Source organism: Girardinichthys multiradiatus, chromosome 13 (assembly GCF_021462225.1).
Source record: "Girardinichthys multiradiatus isolate DD_20200921_A chromosome 13, DD_fGirMul_XY1, whole genome shotgun sequence".
Lineage (NCBI taxonomy): Eukaryota > Metazoa > Chordata > Actinopteri > Cyprinodontiformes > Goodeidae > Girardinichthys > Girardinichthys multiradiatus.
In genome coordinates, this window is record NC_061806.1 from 40,981,364 (window position 1) to 41,001,956 (window position 20,593).

Below are 20,593 nucleotides of genomic sequence, written 5' to 3' on the forward strand. Positions count from 1 at the left end.
TGATTTTTTCAAGAGGACTGGGAGGAAGAACTGAGACAGAAGGAAACAACAGAAACAAAAATAAGTGTTGAACTGAAAACTCGCTTACGCTCCGGGTTTGGGGTCCTCGGCATCTGGATCCCGACTCGGCTGCCGGGTGAATCGAGATTTAAACTCGATGGCCAAACCAGTTTCTACACTCCTCTGGACAGGAAGTCTTATCACCTTCTTCTTCTTCTCCTCCTCTGTAAGAGGCAAACAAAAGCGATTTAAGACAAATCTCAGTGAGTTTTTGGTTGTAACTAATCAACGGTTGAACACCCTCTGCAGGAGCTGACAGAAAGAGTTGCCGTCAACTAGCTTCTGATATAATAATTGCTAAATAGATGACCTCTCTTCCAAACAGAGGTGGTGGAGTTCATTTCAATTGTTAATAACCAATGTCCCAAACAAAGAAGCTCCTGCTATAAAATTGTCTAGGAGTGTGAGCCTTGAATAAACTGGGACTGACCGTCTGGATTGAGCTGGGATGCGCTCTGGCTCTTTTTTCCCAGTCCGACCATTCCCATCATCCTCGCTCCGAAGCTAGAGCGTCGCTTCTTGTCATCATCATCGTCGTCATTTCTTCCTAATGAGCAAATCTCTCCACCGACACTAGAGGATTTTGTGAGGGGTGCACCAGAGATAGATGCTGGCCTGCAGTAAAAAGAAACTTATACCTCTCAATGATCAAAGAAAAGGGACTAAGTAAACCTAAGAAGGAGAGACAGTTGTGGGAGGGGCAAAAAGCAACCAAACAGTCACTGGAACATGAACACAGCTGAGGGGAACATGCTAAAACCCCAGTAGGAGGGAAGAGGACTTACAAAGAAAATGAGCAAACACCTTAACTGTTTGACCACATCACATGATGTCACAGTGTCTCCTACTAGAGCACCAGCATTGTACTGAATGGGCAGAGTCTGCACACTGGTTAAACAATGCATCGTTCTTACTTTGCAGACTCAGCCTCCTCCTCTAGTCCCTCCTCCACCGATTCGCTCTTGTGAAGCGTTGTGTCGCTCTCTGCTGCTCCTTCTACTTCCTGTGCCCCCTCTGATTCTCCACCCAAGTCCACTGACAGGCCCTCCATAGACTCAGTCTTACTATCTCAGCCAATCAGAGGACAGGATAGCAGCATGCAGACAGAGAACATGCAAAAAGATGACGAAAAAAGGAACATGCTGACATGATATTTCAACAACAATAAAGAAACAACAGGCACATGCAAACATCATCAAAAACATGCAAAAAATAACACATTCATATAGCAGGCAGTGAAATGTTGGAGAAGGTACTGAAGCTCATCATGTTGACTCATTATTTTGATTCATTGGAAAGTGTGTATAAACTGCAGAGATCTAAGCCCCACTAACTATAATAACTTACTGTATAGGAGAGTAAAGTACCTTGTAACTTATCCACAACCTGTATTTTCTAATGATTTTATGTCACAGATTTGTTTAAAATCAGCTTTATGGGCCAAGTTTGTGCAAACAATCAAGAAATTTGACTTTGTTCTATTTTAATCTCAGTTTTTTGACAATTTAAATATTCGTTCTTTCATTCATTCTTCTTCTATACTGCTTCTTCCATAGTGGGTCACGGGGGAGCTGGTGCCTATCTCCAGCAGTCTATGGGCAAGAGGCAGGGTATAATTTAAATGTAAATATATAAATTTGGTGGGAATTAGAACTGAATTTTTAAAGAAAATATGTATATTTACAGTGTGTTTATGAAGAAGACAAGGTTGAATTACTGCAAATATGCATAGTGTTGATTCCCAGCAGAGTAGCTGGTCTCTGTGATTGTTAAAGTTCATCAGTCTGGGGGAAAAACCACTCGTTTTTGGACTTTTTTCCCAGTCTGACCATTTCCATCATCCTGTTAGTTATGGTGCTGTGTGTTAGTTTTCCACCACACACAGGACCAAAAGGTTCAATTTTAGCTTCATCTGACCAACATTATTGGTGAAAAACTGCAAGCCAGCCCCTTTTGGATTTTTTCTTGCAACTCTTGCTCACATATCGAACCTGTTTACTAATTAAGTGACTTTAGAACTTTAGATGGAACTGGTTGCCCACTAAAGAAATGCAAAAACTTTTGTAATGTCCTGTAACTGTGTGTAAAGTACAAAAAGAGCGAACAGATGATGTAAAATTAAAGCCAGATCAAGAACTGTTTTCTCTCTTGTTGTTAAAAGGGCTGAATCAAAGCTGGTCCCTGAGTTCTCACCTGATCTTGAGGGCGGTTCTGGTTTCAGATGCGTTGGACATGGCCGAAACGTCGCTGACGTCGCTGTCTGATGATTTAAAGGATAGACTGTCCCTCATCTGGAGACCAAAGACAACAGGTGAGTAGGGGTGTGACATTATAGGCAATTAATTTGGATTGCTGTAGAGCAGTTTACCTTAGTGGGGTCCTTCATCACACCTGCAGAGACATAAGAAGAGCATTAGTTTAATAAAATGATAAGAAATGTGGTACAACTGAGAGCATGGAGTCATGTCAATTTGTAGCAACTCAGTTTAAATAGAGTAAGTCCCAGGAGTTTCTCTATGGACAGTGCTGTTTCTATGAAGATGTCTTTAAATATAGAATAGACTTATGTTTCTTTCACAGAAAGCAGCTACATACGATGTAGCTATAAGAAGCAAGACATCTAATTTCAGCTTTTCATTCCATCTTTTTGACCAGAGATTAAAACCAAGCTTGGGTCAGACATATGCTACCACTAGGAAACTCTCTACACGGGTAAAAACTGAAAATCCAGGTTGAATTCACAGCAGCTCAGGCAAAAACCACAAAGCAGAAAGAAACAGAGTCTCTACCTTCTCCACTTGATGGCAACACATCTCCTTCAAACGACAACATTCAGCAAAAGGAGATCAACCAAACAAGGTGATAAGAATAAAACAAGTATGAATTCAAACAAACATGCAAAAGCCCACACTACCAATGTACCTCAGAACTCAATTCTTAGTCATGTTTTTTGTCAAAAACTGCATTTCATGTTGTTTCTTTGAGAAAATTACAACACACTGACCTATAAATAAAAGGATCATTTAGTATTTTCACCAGTAAAGACACAACAAATAAAGGTTCTACATAAAGCAAATATTCACTACTTGTTATGACAATAATGGCAACTACTGTACAAGCAAATTACGGGTGTCTATATGGAAGACTGGGGAATATCTAAAGAGATACAAAACTGAAGCAGATTCATATCCTCTCATAACCATTTTACAGCTGTTCTGTACATGACTACCATTGTCAAGATACATGATCTAAACACTTTCTATCTACACCTGGAGAAGGCTAGTGGGTGTACAATACCATTGGGTGTTTTCTTCTGTTGATCCTCCCATGTGACCTCTGCATCACGCAGAAAGAGACAGGTCATTGATCAAACCACAGTGACACCCTTCAAGTGACTCCTCTTCATCGTTTACAGTCCAAAGACTCGATGTTTACGAGTTGAGAGGATCACCTGAACTCATCATCAGATTACCCTGACACTAGACTTGCCTTTTCTGGTCCCGCCAGGTGTAGCTGAGCGTCTCTCTGGATCTGATACATGCAGACGTGATGTGATGATGTAACAAACATGAGCACATGAATAAATAAATCATTAAATAAATTAATAGTATTGAATGCCAGGAATGTTGAACATGCTAGCAATAAACTCCTGAATGTTCAGCTACTGGTTCTACTGGCATAGAATGAATGGACAGAAGTACACACCTGGAGTCTGAGGGTGTGGGGCTGGTGAGGATGCCGGTGAAGGGGCAGGGGTTGGTGTTGGGGCAGGTTTTGGTTCAGGTGTAGGGGGCAAAGTGGATTTAGGAACTGGCTGTGGTTGAACAAGAGGAGGAGGGGGGTGAACAGGGGTAGGAGGCGGAGCCGGGGTAGGTGCAGGTGTGGAGATGGAAACAGGGGCAGGTATAGGTGTTGTAGGTGTTGGTGTGGCTGTGGGTGCAGGGGGAGGTGCAGGCTGAGGTCTGGGTGCAGGTAGAGGACCAGGTGTGGGTGCAGGCACAGGTGCACATACAGGTGGGGGTCCAGGTTTAGGAGCTGGATGCATAAGGTTAGATGGAGGTGGATGAGCTGGTGGTCCCTGAATTCGTATCACGGGAGGTGGTTGGTTATTGACTAGAGAAGGGGCCTGTTTTTGTATGGGGGGAGGGACTTCATGAGGGGCAGTGGGTGGGGCTGTAACTGTTAATGGTGCTCCTGTGGTTGGTGTGGCCAAAACTGATGAACAGCAGTATGGTTTAGAGAAAGGAAACAAAAAGATGATCAGAAACATGAATGGAAACAATGAGATGATGAAGGACAGCGTGACCAGCTTCAGAGACTAACTAATCAAATGACCAATAACATGACAAGTTTTACTTAGAACGCAGAGATGAGGCAACAAGTTAACCATGTAGCATAAGATGAAAATGGCTGCAGGTCCTGTCCACTAGTGTCAAAATTCACACAACTTTAAGAATCACCTTCATTTATTAGAAGTTATTGGAGAAAATGACCTGCAACAGTTATTACCATCCAAAAGATCCACTGGCTGCTCACACAGACGTTTGTTGCAGGTAAAACCAATGATATGTCGGCACTGCAAAGCAGCTAGGACTTCCCGCAAAGCCCAGATCAACCCACAGTGAGGTCCATTAGTGTTTTCACACACACACACGCACACACACCTTAATCTGTTTCCTCTAAACAGCACTTTAATCCTCCATTTATATCCAACTACAGCTACAACACTGCTCTTCTTAAAGGAAAAACAGATACATAGAATGTTCTAAGTCTAACCAGGTGGACAACATTCAGGTACGGAAATCAGTACCTGTCTGTACACAGTCAAAAGGTTCTCCACCTGAAAGAAACAACTCAAGATTAGACTGTTAAAACCTCCATCTATTGGCTCTACTCAACAGGTTCAGCTAAACCCTCAAAGGAGCCAAAAACCCCTCATTGTTTAAACACTAACCACCAAAGCTAATGTTATAAACGGTGAATCTAAATGTTATTGGACTTTTTTCAGTTTTTTTATATTATAGTATTACACTGACGTTTCATAATTTGTCAGATTTGAAGTTTAATGTCTTTTAGTGCTGTTTCTGTACAGGTTAGCCTTGTAAATGAGATTTTAAATCCCAGTGGTTCTTTCTGGTTAAATAAAGTAATAACAGATAAATAAATATGAAATCCTATTTTATATCCAAGAGATTCCCTGACAGCCAAATGCTATGGCTGAAGCTATCACATCAACATTATGTTTAATTTAAATAAAAAAGTAACAAAAAATTCTAATTTTACAAAGCAGAAAAACACAGAAGATGACAATATTTTACCAAAAAATAAAATTAAACAAGCCACATAAAGACTTTTTTATGCTAAGGTCTATAAAAACAGTCAGAATAATGTTAAAAACAAAAAATAATTTGGCAGATTTATTCCCATCTAACAATGTGCAGAACCCCACTATACCCAATTTACAACCATAGTAATATTATTAAACCTTTACTGATATTTTTACTTAAACAAGGAACAATTATATAGCAAAGCCTGAACACTAAACCATAAAAGTCATCAATATCTGGTAATGTTTGTAATTTTGAACTAAAACAGAAAGTCCCACCTTGGAATTATCAGTTGATGTGTTTCTTATTTACATTTTTTATTAAATCTTAGACTTACTTATACTTATAAGTAAATAATAGAGAAAATATAAATACATAAAGTATGTAAATTAATTTGAACCCAACTGTTTATATTATATTGTATTGGATGATATAAATTGGTTTGTTTGTTGTGTAAAGTGTCTTGAGATGAGTAATCTGGTGCTAAACAAATTAACTGAATTAGAATAAAATGAACTGATTATATACGTCATATGTTGATCATGCTAGAAGCCGACTGGTCGCCAGAGGACCAGACATTCCCCAGAAAACATACTTCGGTCCAGAGCTCCCTTTGGCGGGACAATGGGAAGCTGGCGTCCTCGGCGGGGAAAGACCGCCGTTCCGGTCGGACTCGTCATATTGGATCCGCCGTGAGCATTCGCCCTGTTACAAACCAAATAAAAACAAAACAAGAAAATACTCAGAAGTCGAACCACAAACCAGAAAGAAAGGAAGTAAGATCCAATGTGAAAACAAGCTACCGGATCTAAATGAGCTGTCTTCAATCACATTATTCATGAAGGGTCCCTCTTAACGCTAATATTAGTGGGATGATACAGAAATCTAAATGCCTAATTAAGGACCGTGTCCTCCATTACTAAATTAAATATAGCACCAATAATTACTGGCACCCCTTAGATCAAATAAGTCTTTAATAAATGTATTTTTAGTGCAGTAGCATTGTGAAATACCAAAAGGTTTTAAGTAAAATGTGATGACAAAATAAATTCTCTGAAAAATAAACTTCTATTGGATATTAATCTAAATATTTGGTTAAATAAACACAGAAACTATTCAGACACTAAAATCAACCCTTTTCCATGGCCATCTCCACCCCCAGACCTAACTCCTATAGAAAATCCATATATTGAGCTGAAAAGAGTCTAGTTTTGGTAAAACACAAATCTTAACGTAGAATTTGTATCCTTACTGAGATGATGTACTCAGAATAAAGATAGTTTTTTTTAATTTTGAAAATGAGGTCAAATATAGATTTTTGTCCCACTTTACACAACAGAGGTGACGATTCCACCTAAAGCAAGAGCAAAGAAGCCAAAGAGCCAAGCAGCAGAACAAAAAATAAAATACTTTCTTTCAGGGTCGCATGCAACATACCGGTCATATCAAACAACAAATCGAATAAAAAACATGCAATGAACAACATGCTGCAACAAAGTCAGCTGCCAAATATGGAACAAAAAACAAAGAAGGTTAAAGTAACAAGAATCAGCAGCCAGTTAGTGGTGTGATGCCAAGATGATGCAAATGAAAAAAGGGGTTGTGATAAACAAGACATTATAGGTCTCGGGTCAGACTCCATGCTCTAAACAACACTTATCAAGCACCAGGGAGATTGATCTGCCTTCTGATTGGTCAGCAGCAGGTCACCTGATCAGTGCAGGTGAAGGAGGGGCGGAGCGACCAGACCTAAGGTAGGAGGAGTCAGCTCGGTCAGTCGAGTGTGACCGCACGTAGATGGCTCGGTCGGCCATCGCTCGCTGGTCAGCTGAGCGAGAGCGACTGTAGTAATCCCTCTGGTCCATCCCCCTGCTGTACCTGTATATCACCATGACAACTGTCACCTATTGTCACCTTGACAACTGCTGCACCTGGGGAACAAGTTGGTCACATGAAGTTGACATTTCTCTCGTCACCTGTGGATTCCAAACGTAAAAGGCACTGTCAATAGGAGTTTAAACACAAAAAAAGTAAAAACCATTGGCACGACATTTTCTAGGAAGTCTCAGCGAGAAACAATCAAATACAGATTGGGGAGGACAGAAAAAGGAAAGTTTTGCCTTGAAATCGAAGGAAATACAAGTTTTGATTCTAGAGCGGAAGGAAAAAGAGTCCAGAGTATACCGAGTTCCCAGATATTTACAGATGGAAATCAAAAAGGACAAGAATTCAGTCTGCATTCTTAATCTACTCTCTACATCTACAATTGAAAGTCAATACAAGCCAGTCTGTCTATGTACCTCAGCAGCTCCTCATCATAAGCATCTGGCTCATAGGGAAAGTCTGGGATGAAGTCCTGACTGAAGAACAAAAGAACGTCAAAACTCCAAAACATTCAGGATCTCAACCAATGACTAATTTCCACACTACAGGTGCATCTCAATAAATTATGAATTCTTCTTAGCCCATGGAAAGCATTTCTGATTCAAGTACGGCAACAGTTGCAGCTCATATCCTGGAGACGTTGGTGTGTGGTGGCTCCAAAACCACTGACTCCTGCCATGGGCTTTGCTTCACGATTCCCTCAAGGCTGTGATTATTGCTTTAACTTGTACACTTTTGGAGGCAGCTTGCGGGATATTGGTAGAGCACAGGACCCATAAACGTAGGCTTCAGTCCTCGCCACAGCTGTCCCAGGTTCGAGTCCTGGCGAACTGTACTGCATGTCTCCCCTCTCTCTCCACCCCACAACACTTCCTGACTGCTTACTAAAATAACCAAAAAAATAAAGGCCACTAGTGTAAAAACAAACACAACTTTCTCCTTCCACTAAACTTTCCTTTAATACTGTATGTTTGGATACAGCACTCTATAGCTTTTTAAGCAGTGACATTTTGTGACTTCCACACTTAAACATATCACTGTGTATGTAAAGAATCTATATAAGAGTTTCATCTTTTAAATTAAATTACAGAAATATTGATTAAATAGATTTATTGAGATTCATCTGTACATTACCCATAACTGCCAGAGCTTACCTGTAATCCTCACAACTCCCATTCATTACATGGTTTGTCCAGGTATGTTGTGGACCGTTAAAGTATCTTACATGCAGAAAAGCATATCAATGGTTACTCGTTTATCTTCTATATGCAACTACTGTTGCTGCTGGTACTACAACTACAGCTAGTTACTACAGCTGTACCTGTCATAGGAATCGAGAGAGTTGGCCACAGACATTCTCCTTAGGTGTCGCCTGAATACAGAAAAGAAGGTACTAAGTCCAGATGTACAGCGGTACTGTACAAACTGAGCACCAACATTTCCACAACTTGTACTACAAAAGGTACCAGAAACAGCTCTACAGACAGTTTCTCTAAGCAGACATAAAGTTAATAAGACAAAAGTACAAGCAGTGCTACAACACCGGGGGGGAGGGGAGGTGAATACTATACCAGCTGATCCATGTACAAAACCTGTACATGGATCAGCTCTAACATCAGGACTAAAGCACATTACATCCAGTTCAGCCCTGGTTCAGACCTCTTTCTGCTTTCATATTTTACTGGTCCAGCATCAGCAGGGGTTGTAGGGTTATTCTGACACCAACTCACCTGCTACTTACTGATGGGATTCATCTCACAAACAGCTTCTGTACTGATTCATTAATTAAGATATTCCAATTATAAATGTTCAGATTAAGAGGAACTGGACTTCATGCTTCACTAGCTGCTGTCCAGGTGACCCAGGTCAGGTGCATTAGCATTATTCACCATGGTTACCTGTCGAGGCTGCTATACTGAGTGGCGTCAGAGTACGCTCGACTCAGCTTGGAGCCTCGCAGCAGCCGCACCGCATCTTCCCGGTACAACGGATACAGAGGGTTACCACTGGCAACCAGAGGCCAGAGATCAAGGGTGGCAGAAGAAGAGGAAAGGTTTTGGTAAAAAAAAGGGATGCCCTTCGAGGAATTAAACCACTGTGCCCCTAAATGTAACAAGTATAAGGGTTAAAGGTAAACTCTATATTACCATTTTTACTCATGAAAACAAGCCTCAACTGTTCTCATAAGATAAAACCACGAGATCTGCTTTAGTCTCAGGTAGCCTCAGTCTAACTAGCCTAAATCATATTGCTGCTTACCTTTGTGGAGGAGGTTGGCTCGGCGATCGTGACCTCCTGACCATCTCAGATCGGGAGCAGTGATTGGATGATATCACCTGTTCTGGCACTGAGAGGGTGGAGCTGTGGAAGTCCCGCCCATTTTGTCTGTAATCTGCCCAGAGAAAAATAAAGATGGGGCTTATTTGTTGATGTGCTTTAAATATGTGCATACAGTAACCCTATAACTTAGCTGAAAAACCTTAAGATTTACATAAAGGATTTAGTGCCATTTGATGGTGGTTGGAAATATCTCTTTCCAACAGACACCAGTGTGTGAAAGCCATTCCAGTTCCAGTTGCAGCTGTTTTCACGTGGCAAGGGTGGTTCCTCAGGGATTAGTCCCGCTTATGTTCATTTTTTATTTTAAACGCCTTTAACGTTAATTTAACTTTCATGTATTCTTCTGGATTCACACCTTATTGGGTGACCTTCAACCAGCCTTTCATATTGTTCAGCTAACTTTAAGTCATTCTAAATGAATCCCACCAATTGATTATGAACAGCATCATGTTAAGTAATGATCTGCTTTTCATAATAAACACCATTGAGAATCAGTCATCCAGAGGCTTGATTTTATTCAGCAAAATATTTTTTTAAATATAATTTGATAAAAATAATGTTTTATCTGATCTTGCATTGTGAATGGTTGTTTGTAGGTATACCAATTATTGTCCAAGTTAGCTCCAAGACTAACTTAACTTCATTTCTAGATTTCTCAAGATAATCCTTGGTTCTCAAACATAAATAACATTAAATGGTAATGTTGCAGGAGTTTATTGGTCATGGTTTTAACCATCTAATTCATTTGTTCACATTGTATATAGAGTTTATTGGTCTTCCTTATTCTTTCGTTATGCTTGGTAGTTAAGTTGGATTGTTCTAGTATAGTAAAGAGTTTGTTGATATATGTTTGAAATATGTTTGACTTTGAGTTGACTTTTTTTGTAAATAAATTCTTGTATTTTAAGAAATTGTGTGAATTTATTCCATGTGTGTGCAGAGTTTTGCTGTTCAGTCATGTCAGAGCTTGGCTCACCCCTTTCACTAATGTCCTAATACCACCATCTTAATGGGCTGGTATTCACAGGACAACACTTAACAGACCGAATTATTATTTAATAAAATATTAAAACTAATATTAAATATTATAATATAATCATAATAATAATCATAACAACAACAGAATGAATTAGAAAGTTTTAGATAATTTAGGATTACTAACATTTTTCTATTTGCTTGAAATTATGGGACAGATTTTTTTAAACTTTCTTTAACTTAAGAAGTTTACATATGTTTCCTCAGTGTTTTGATAGGGTTGCCTTTTAAGCTGTATGATTTGATTGCTTTTGGGTTTCACCATAGTTTGCTAGCATTTTGGGCCATTCCTCCTTCTAGAACTGGTGCAACCCAGTCAGGCCTCCTCTCTCACTCACCTTTGAGGGAAGTTCTACCCACTAATTTACTCTAAATAATCAGGGCTTTTTATGACCACTCCAAAACATTGACTTAAGTCACTTTGTATAGGTTGCTGCAGTATTTCCACATAATGTTCTTCCTGCTTGAAGCCATCTGTTTTGTGAAGTCCACCAGTCCCTCCTACAGCAAGACACCCCCACACCATGATGCTGCCAACCCCGTACTTTACAGGTGGGATGGTGTTCTTAGGATTGCTACCCCCCCCCACCCCCATGCCTCCAAATATTATAGTGCTCATTATGGGCCAAAACTTTGGCTATAGTTTCATCAAATCACAGGATGTGTCTCCAAAAATAACGATCCTTGTCATTTGTAACCTATAATCTGCTGCTTTTATAGAGGTGGCTTCTTCTTTGCTGAGTGGCTGTACAGGACTCGTTTTACTGTGGATAATGACCGTCTGTTGCCAGCTTCAGCAGTTCCCTTTCGCCCCCCCAGGGGACACAGAACCATTCTCATGCTTTAACGTCATGATGGCTGGACATTCAGTGACGGTTATACCTGCATATAATGGTGTGAACAGACAAACGTGGCACTTTAAGCCATCTGAAAATTCTATCCAAGGATGAACCAGAGTTGTGGAGGTCTACAGTTCTCTTCCTGATGTCTTGGCTGATTTGTTTTTATTTTTCCATGATGTCACACATGAAAGCAGTGTTTCACATCATGTGATGTCACACACGAGGTGTTTTCATTAAAATACATCCACAGGCATGCCTCCCTTTAACCTAAATATTAAGAATTAGAAACTTACAATGCCATGACATCATCATTTGGACTTTTTCAGATTGATTAAGAACATATCACTCTTAGCCTATGTAAACTTCTGGATTTGAAGAAAGTAATAAAAATCTTCAACTGACCTAAAACAAATAAAGTTTAGTCTGAGTTAATGTCAGACTGTGAGGATATAGAGTTTATGTAATCATCTGGTGTCAACTATATAAAGTCATTGATGACGGAAGCAAAGTTAGTCAGCAGATCCATTCACATAACCAGTTGGCATTGACTTTATCATCAGCTTGAAAAAATAATTCAAATCATTTTCCCCACACATTGAGTAAACTCTAAAATCAGCTGCATATGAAACAGCTATGAGGGAGTTCAAGTAACTGTTAACAACGTTAAGGCATCTGGATGTCAATGTTTTGTGTATTTGGGCACAACATGGGATTTTATCGGTTTCATTGTCCATTAACTTTTGAACTTTTGTACTGCTTAATACAAATAAAAAGTGAAATTGCAAATCCCAATTAATAGAAAAAACTAAATTCAAGCATTATCAGAAATCAAAAATTTTTTGTTATACTTCTTAATTTGAGAGTTTATTATGTTCCACATAACTGTTTTTAAAATAACAGAAATGCAAAATGTTTTATAAAAAATATATTTCAACAAAACATCCTTTGTCTGAAAAAGCAAGCTGAAGTGCACTATGGGATGTTGAGTTTACCTGAGATTACGCCAATGCCATCTTCACAGTCGTAATCTGAAAACTCGCTGTCACTGATCCGCTGAGATCCTACACAAACACACACACACACACACACACACACACACACACACACACAGGTAGGAAGAAAAACCTCAGACTCAGTGGCAAAATAAGGTTTTCCCCCTCATATAAATGTTACAGAGCGACTTTGTTTTTCCCCATAAAATGGGTTACCGACCCCTTCAAATATCATATACCACCTTGGACACAAGTGAACTTCTTTCCAACTTGAAAAACACAAATGAAAATTTTAAATCAAGTGTGGAGTGCATTTGTATTCAACCCTTTTTACTCTGATTGCCCTAAATAAAATCCAGTGCAACCTACTGCCTCAGACGTGACACAATTACTAAATATCCTCCACTGTTGTACAATCTAATGAGTGGTAACTCTGGAGGAGCTGCAGAGACCCAGAGCTCCAGTGGAAAAATCTATTAAAAGGTGTGATGGAAATTCTTGCAGTAAATGTTCCAAATTGTATGACCTTTAGGTTACCTCACTCCTCAGAATATCTGTGTTAGAGGAGGTGGCTGAAAAAGCCATTATCAGAAATTTAATGGTTAAAACCCATTTGTTAGGGTGATGTCTTGGGAAGAGCAGATGGTTTGTTCCTAAATAACTTTGTCACCTCTGAACCCGAGAAGGGTCTAGGGTCATAAAACACAGACTCTATGAAGTTGAGATAACCCTGTCATGTTTGGTGTAAATGGTGTTCATGGCTCTGCTTAACTGACTTGCTCGGTGACAGAGTCATTCAAACGCTGAATGCCTTTGAATAAAACTTATAAAGACAAAGTCCGGATTTTCTCTTCTTGTGAGTCAACTTCTCTCCACTTTGATAAGAAAATTCCACAACAAAGGATAAATATTATTTGTAATATTCTAACCTAATGGAAAAGTGACAAGAAAGTCACTGTTAAAAGAAAGCCGTATAAAGTTCCCTCTGAACTTTTCTACGAGCCCTGCAGAGGGACGCAGCATGCATGCAGAAGAAGGTGCTTTGGTCAGATGAATCCAAGATTGATCTGTTTTGGCCTACATGTAAAAAAAACAAAACATTGTGGTGGAAAACTGACATAGTACGTCAGCCAGCATCATGCTGTAGGGTTGCTTTTCTAAAGCAGAAAGAGGAAAGCTGGTCAGAGGTAAAGGATGGATGGAGCAAAGTACAGACACATATTGGAAAGAACCTGTAAGACTTGAGACTAGGGTGGAGGTTCACCTTCGAGCAGAAGAACTACCATAAACATACAGCCAGAGCTACAATTAAAGGGTTTACATCAGAGCATAGACAAAGTCCAAAACTATATTCATTTGGGAATATGTGGCAGCACACAGATGCTTTCCATCCAGTTAAACTGAGCTTAAACTGTTACAAAGAAAAATGGGAAAAAATATACATTAAAGTTGGTAGAGACACACAAACTTTCATTCAGACAGACTGAATGCAAATGTGGGCCACACTTTCTCAGATTTTAATCTATAAAACATAAATTTAAAACCTTGATTTCATTTCCTTCCACTTGGCAAATATGCACTGCTCTGTGTTGATCAGTCACGTAAAATCCTAATAAAATATGCTGAAATTTGTGTGCTTGTCGCCATCATTCAGGATAGTCTTTTCTTGTTTTAAAAATAGAAGACATCAATTTATGATCTATTATGCACTTTAAATAACTTTAATTTAAATCAAATATTTTTCCACTTAAATGTAGACAACTAAATAAGTTCTTTTAAACCACAGAAGTGCAGTAAAGAACCTTTAAAATCTCAATGAAATTTTCACAAACTTGCATGAGAAATGAATTGTGCAAGACAGAGCAGTTCCCGTGGACTTCTAATAGCATTTAAATGCCACCAGTACACCAACAAGAACCCTCAGAACTCCAAACAGATTCTAGATTACATTGTGATGAGTGAATCTGTCCAGATTGGGGCATTGCAACCAATGTCAGTCAAGGGCCATCAAGACATAATAAAAGAGCATTATGGCGACCAGGTTTTGGACTTCGAGGACCTAAATAACAAAAACCTGAACAGTTGATGCTTTTATATTTCCAGAATTATATTCTGCTTATCTTGATTGTTTTTGATTTTTTTGGCTGCAGAACTGTCAAAAAAAGTGCAGTGAGTGAGTGCTCCTGCTCCTTTTTCTTAAAACAAATTAAACTTTAAGACTCTGGCAGTTAGTCTGTATTCATGTGTTTTACCCACTGTGCAACAACAGTTTGAGCCTGGTAGGACGATAAGAAGACATAAACACTTTGCAACCGAAGTACAAATATCCTGACTTTAAGATCCAACAGTCTAGATATAGGATTGTCCTACAGCAGGGGTCAAATGAATGGCTTGAACGTTAGGTCAGGCTGACGAGGTAATTATGTTATTTGATTTAGGTTTGCTGGGCCAGCAATGCATCTAAACATTGCAGGAATTAGGCTCCTGAGCATTGGAGCTGGAGACACCTGTCCTAAAGGGTCGCTGTGCACCACCAGCTTTCTGTCAGATGGGTTTTAGTTCCAACAAAATCACTCAGGGATCACAGAAACAAAGTTGTTCATTCACAGCATGACAGTTATGACTCAATAAGGTAATGCAATACAAAAATCAGAAGGCTCCACACAGACACACAGGCATACACACACAGGTGTTATTACCTGAGTTAAAGTAAGGACCTTTATCTGGTAAAGCATCAAATGAGGTGACAGCAAACAAACAAAAAAAGATGTTAACACAAAACTGGTATATTTCTAAAAAACAGCAGCAATAAAACTGAGAAAATGAATGTGACTGAGTGAGAATCAGTGTGTTGCTGGTGTTTTATTCTCACTCTGAAGCCTCCTGCTGCTCTGGGAGGGCTCCGTCTGCAGCTCCCTCCTTTGCAGGTAGGGGGAGGCGTTGGGCAGCGGCACAGAGGAAACATCATGAAGCTGCAGCTTGTACCAGTGAGGCTGATCGTCCAGCAGCGCCGACTCCAGCTCTATCAGGACCTGACGAAGTCACAGCGCAGACAGAACATACACAAGATGAAGAGCATTAGTACACTGTTCCTTTAAAGTGCTTCTACGCTCCTTTCCACCTGTTCTCACCTCTCCCAGAAATTGGCTTTCCTCTTCTCGGACTCTGGCCTGGTCCCAGACGGTGAGCTCCAACATCCGTTCTCTGAACTCACGCCGGTGCACTGGGGAATACATGAAGGTCTGATTCCAGCGTGGTTCCACAGACTTCTTCACCGTCTTTGTCCTGCGTTTACTTTTATCACTGGGATAACAGGAAAATAAAATTTATTAAAGGCCAGAAGCCACTACTGGTTATAAAGAGAAACAAGTGCAGATGTTCTCCAGTAGAAAAACACAGATTAGAAACCAATATTAAAATTGTTTTTTCATTTTTCTACCTTCTGTCCGGCAGAAAGTAGATCTTGACATATGGGTTCCGTGGTCGTCCATCATCCCGAACAGGAAGTTCTTTGGCTCCAAGGACCGTGACGATCAGCTGATGACCAACCTTGTCATACCAGAGCTTGATCTGTATTCAAACAAACATACCAGAGCAGCACCATTAGAACCATGATGTCTCTTCAGAGAACAGCTATGGAACCACGTAAAAGCAAAGGAGATATTTCAGCATATGATCCATTTATCTGTACATCCATCCTGAGGGAGCTATTGAACTGAAAACACAGAAGACAACAAAGCACACTTAATATAACATTGACACAACACGAATGAGTAGAAGAGGCAAACAGCAGCAGATAAAACCAGAACAACATTGTTTAATCTTATATCGGCACGTCTCGTGCCTGGGTTCAAGACTCTTGATTTGTGTTGTTAAAACCCGAAGTGGGTCCGGAGATGATCTCCTGAAAACAAATTAAATTTAAATATATCCATCAATATCATATTTTTGCCAAACGTATTACAAGAGACAAAAACAGTAGTCATAAAGGAAGGAACGGCAACCTTTTAGGGTGTATGTTGTCTCTGTCCCACTTACACACCGAGCTTCTGGTTCCTCAGTATTATTAACCGGGTCTATTGGCTGGTTATAGAGTTATCTGAACCGTTCTGGAGAACCCAGGTATCGACTACAGAAACAAAGCTAACAAAAAGTAAAGTATGGTAAGAGCAGCTAAAGTTCAAATTACTAATAACATTTGGTTTTCTCTGGGAATCCTTCTGATAAAACTAAAAATCAATGAAAAAGTAATAAATACTAATAATAATTGGCTTTTGCTGGTAATCCTTCTGAGAAATCTGAAAATCTATGAAAAATAATGAAATCACACATTAAAAGTAAGATAGGAGGAAAAAAAATCATATTTCAGACTCTATTCTTAGAATAGAGTCTGAAATAGTACAAAAAACCTCAGCAGGGGTAAGCAACAAACACATAAGTAAAGATTTAGCAAGGGTACGGTGGAATCTTGAGGGTGTGAATATATAAGTCTGAGTGTGTTTGCAAGAATTAGACTGTCAACACTGATAGAAGCGCCATTGTCCTTGAGAAGAGAGGTGGAAGTTTTATCAATCGGCTGCATAGTCCTATCAGCACACAGCTGGTAGGGGAGTGCTGGGGAAGAGCGTCGTGTTTATATAACATCCAGGAGATAGTTTGTCGATAGCCAGTTAGCAGAAGTTGCCAAGACCACATTGGGGCGCCAGATTTAGAAAAACACTAAATGTTGTGGTTCAGGTAGTTGTGAATTTCCAACCACCTTAAGAGTTTTACTTGTACGTCTCAATTGCGAATCCAAATAGCCAAATTTCTGGTACTTTCCGCAGATCTGGAGCGTATAACTTCTCCAAGATTATATCCTTTAACCTCTGAGTCCAACCGCTGCCAGGCTGCGATTCTGTTCAAGAATCGTGTCCAGCTTGAGATTCTGCTCTCTTAACATTTCAGTCTGAGTGTTGATCGCTCTACAGACTCCATCTAACATCGCAGGAAGCTTTGGAACGCTTTGAACAGTCGCCCACGTTTTGCGAATCACTCGATTAGCCAGGTAACCACCAACTCCAAAAAGCAGAAATCCTGTTATCAAAAGTCCAAATATATACACATTTTTTATGTCCTCGACCGACATCGTAGTCAGGGACACAATCTTCCACTGCTGCCAAGAATCCATTGTTTATCCAGAGAAGAACGTCCCGTCTGGACAAGAGGGTCTCCTTAACCCTGTCTTCCCATCGACAAAAAGCAGAAGCAGGGGTCAGCAGAGAGGGAGAGAAAACGCGTGTGTCTTCCACCGAGAGCAAGAGAAAAGTTCAATGTGGGCAATGAGAGAGACCGTTTATCTAACAGTCATGTTTTTGGACTGTGGGAGGAAGCCGGAGTACCCGGAAAAAACCCACGCATGCAAAAGGAGAACATGCAAACTCCTTTCAGGAAGACCCCAGACCGGGATTCAAACCCAGAACCTTCTTGCTGCAATGCATGGCTAACAACTGCGCCACAGTGCAATTTCAGTTTTACTATTGATTACTGGGAAGCCAATACCAGTTCAGCTAACCCACATTTTCCTCACTTCCCTCTTACACTTCTGTCATCACTAAGTCCTCTTTAGCAGTGTGACCAACAGCAACTTTGCCAGTTTCATCTAAATCAGATGTTAGCATTAAGAGCAGAGAGTCCCTCAAACTGGCAAAATGCAACATTGCTGTGCAGAGTTTGAACGCATGGGACTTATAATTTAATAACTTACAATACATTGCATTTAAAGTCTCTTAAAAGATTTGCTGTGCAACCCTACTTATGTATTGTGGAGCCAACCTCTGCCTCTGCTTGTTTTTAAATCTTCAAGACTGTATTCATGCCATCCCCACACTGTATTTATGCCATTAATTGCACTCTTCTTTGCTAAACATGGTTAAAGAACCTCTGATTAATCCCAGAGCAAAGCAGATGAACCTTTCAGAACAGAGTGGAAGACCAGCAGAACTGTCTTCACAGTATCTGCACACTAAAAGTCTCCAAAAGGAGATATTCTCACTCTAATAGGTCACAGGTCTATAACATCCTTTATATAAAAGAAAATACTATTCATATTCAGAACCTTGTTGCAGAAATTGCAGGTAAACGTTTATTGTACACAAAATTGATGAACTCTACAGCTATTGATGCCCTACGTTTATCTGCAACCTAAAGCACTCAAACTAATCTACAGAACAAATATAACGAAACCTCTAACTCTCTTCTACAGGTTACCTGAATCCTGGGAACCAGAGGATGCCTGTTAGCAGTCTGCGAACACATACACATCACCATTGACACCTCTGTTATGAGAGATGTGTGACTATGAGGCCTGAGATGTGAGATGTTGGCTGAACTTACAGAGACTTGTCCCGACATAACACTGGGGCTCATTGGAGAGGTGACGGAGATGGATGGGCCGACCTTCTGAGAGTCGAAGGAACTGGAACCTGAACACAAAACACAACAGATCCATTCTATAGGATCCTGTTTTATACAACACTGGGTATTTTAGGACACTGACAACCTACAGACTGCTGCATCCCAGGTGCACAAAGTGTTATTGCAGTTGCTTCCTCCCAGCAGTTAGACTATAATTATCACTGCTCCAAACAGACTTCGTAAATGTTTTCATCCCTGCTTTTATTTGGACAGTTTTTCCATTTCTTGTAAAAAATCTGTAACTGTTTTTAATGCACAACTACACTCATCGGCCTCTTTTTTAGGTACACCTTGCTTGTACCGGGTTGGACCCCCTTTTGCCTTCAGAGCTGCCTTAATTCTTCGTGGCATAGATTCAACAAGGTACTAGAAACATTCCTCAGAGAGTTTGGTCCATATTGACATGATAGCATCACACAGATGCTGCATTTGTCAGCTGCAGATCCATGATGTGAATCTCCTGTTCCACCACATCCCAAAGGTGCTCTATTGGATTGAGATCCGGTGACTGTGGAGGTCATTTGAGTCCAGTGAACTCATTGTGCTTTATGACATGGTGGGTTATCCTGCTGGAAGTAACCATCAGAAGATGGGTACACTGTGGTCATAAAGGGATGGACATGGTCAGCAACAATACTCAGGTAGACTGTGGTGTTGACACGATGCTCAATTGGTACTAAGGGGCCCAAAGTGTGCTAAGAAAATATACCCCACACCATTACACCACCACCACCAGCCTGAACCATTGATACAAGGCAGGATGGATCCATGCTTTCATGATGTTGACACCAAATTCTGACCCTACCATCCGAATGTCACAGCAGAAATCGAGACTCATCAGACCAGGCAACGTTTTTCCAATCTTCTATTGTCCAATTTTGGTGAACCTGTGCAAATTGCAGCCTCAGTTTCCTTTTCTTAGCTGTAGCTGCTGTAGCCCATCTGCCTCAAGGTTCGACGTGTTGTGCATTCAGAGATGCTCTTCTGCATGCCTTGGTTGTAACGAGTGGTTATTTGAGTTACTGTTGCCTTTCTATTAGCTCGAACCAGACTGGCCATTCTCCTCTGACCTCTGGCATCAACAAGGCATTTGCGCCCACAGAACTGCCGCTCACTGGATATTTTCTCTTTTTCAGACCATTCTCTGTAAACCATAGAGATGGTAGTGCGTGAAAATCCCAGTAGATCAGCAGTTTCTGAAATACTCAGACCAGGCCGTCTGGCAACAACAACCATGCCACGTTCAAAGTCACTTAAATCACCTTTCTTCCCCATTCTGATGCTCAGTTTGAACTGCAGCAGATTATCTTGACCATGTCTACACGCCTAAATACATTGAGTTGCTGCCATGTGATTGGCTGATTAGAAATTTGCATTAACGAGCAGTTGGACAGGTGTGCCTAATAAAGTGGCCGGTGAGTGTATACTAGCACGTTTACTTTTGTTAAACTTTTTTTTTAACTATCCTACTCATTTCTTTTATTCAGAGTATGCCGCTTATTTTAAATGTATAGCATTTTTTCTTATGTTGTAAATTTTCCCTTACTGAACAGTATCTTATTTTTTCTTTCTGTTTTATAATTATATATTAACCTTGTGTAACTGCATGCTTCCATTTGCCTTTCACTTTGCTGATGGTACACCTGAATTTCCCATC

At 40.1% G+C, this 20,593-nt stretch overlaps 1 protein-coding gene across 21 annotated transcripts in view; it reads right to left on the reverse strand.

Annotated features, from left to right (window-relative positions):
* The window catches only part of LOC124879056 (regulating synaptic membrane exocytosis protein 2-like), a 63,020-nt gene that overhangs the window by 6,746 nt on the left and 35,681 nt on the right, over positions 1-20,593 (reverse strand). For 5 of the 21 annotated variants that reach the window (XM_047383330.1, XM_047383329.1, XM_047383328.1 and 2 more), the window contains 23 exons: positions 18,856-18,944; positions 18,730-18,765; positions 15,920-16,050; positions 15,612-15,783; positions 15,353-15,512; positions 15,180-15,203; positions 12,481-12,549; positions 9,531-9,663; positions 9,170-9,277; positions 8,593-8,643; positions 8,426-8,491; positions 7,688-7,747; positions 5,983-6,092; positions 4,871-4,900; positions 3,766-4,275; positions 3,550-3,591; positions 3,358-3,396; positions 2,850-2,876; positions 2,429-2,451; positions 2,254-2,351; positions 975-1,124; positions 491-675; positions 89-224 (listed from right to left, as the gene is read on the reverse strand). In XM_047383330.1, coding sequence (XP_047239286.1) covers positions 89-224; positions 491-675; positions 975-1,124; positions 2,254-2,351; positions 2,429-2,451; positions 2,850-2,876; positions 3,358-3,396; positions 3,550-3,591; positions 3,766-4,275; positions 4,871-4,900; positions 5,983-6,092; positions 7,688-7,747; positions 8,426-8,491; positions 8,593-8,643; positions 9,170-9,277; positions 9,531-9,663; positions 12,481-12,549; positions 15,180-15,203; positions 15,353-15,512; positions 15,612-15,783; positions 15,920-16,050; positions 18,730-18,765; positions 18,856-18,944 — 2,449 coding nt within the window. Of the gene's footprint in view, positions 1-88; positions 225-490; positions 676-974; positions 1,125-2,253; positions 2,352-2,428; positions 2,452-2,849; positions 2,877-3,357; positions 3,397-3,549; positions 3,592-3,765; positions 4,276-4,870; positions 4,901-5,982; positions 6,093-7,097; positions 7,266-7,687; positions 7,748-8,425; positions 8,492-8,592; positions 8,644-9,169; positions 9,278-9,530; positions 9,664-12,480; positions 12,550-15,179; positions 15,204-15,352; positions 15,513-15,611; positions 15,784-15,919; positions 16,051-18,729; positions 18,766-18,855; positions 18,945-20,593 lie in introns of all 21 variants that reach the window. The other 16 variants (XM_047383344.1, XM_047383345.1, XM_047383331.1 and 13 more) reach the window with 15 other exon arrangements.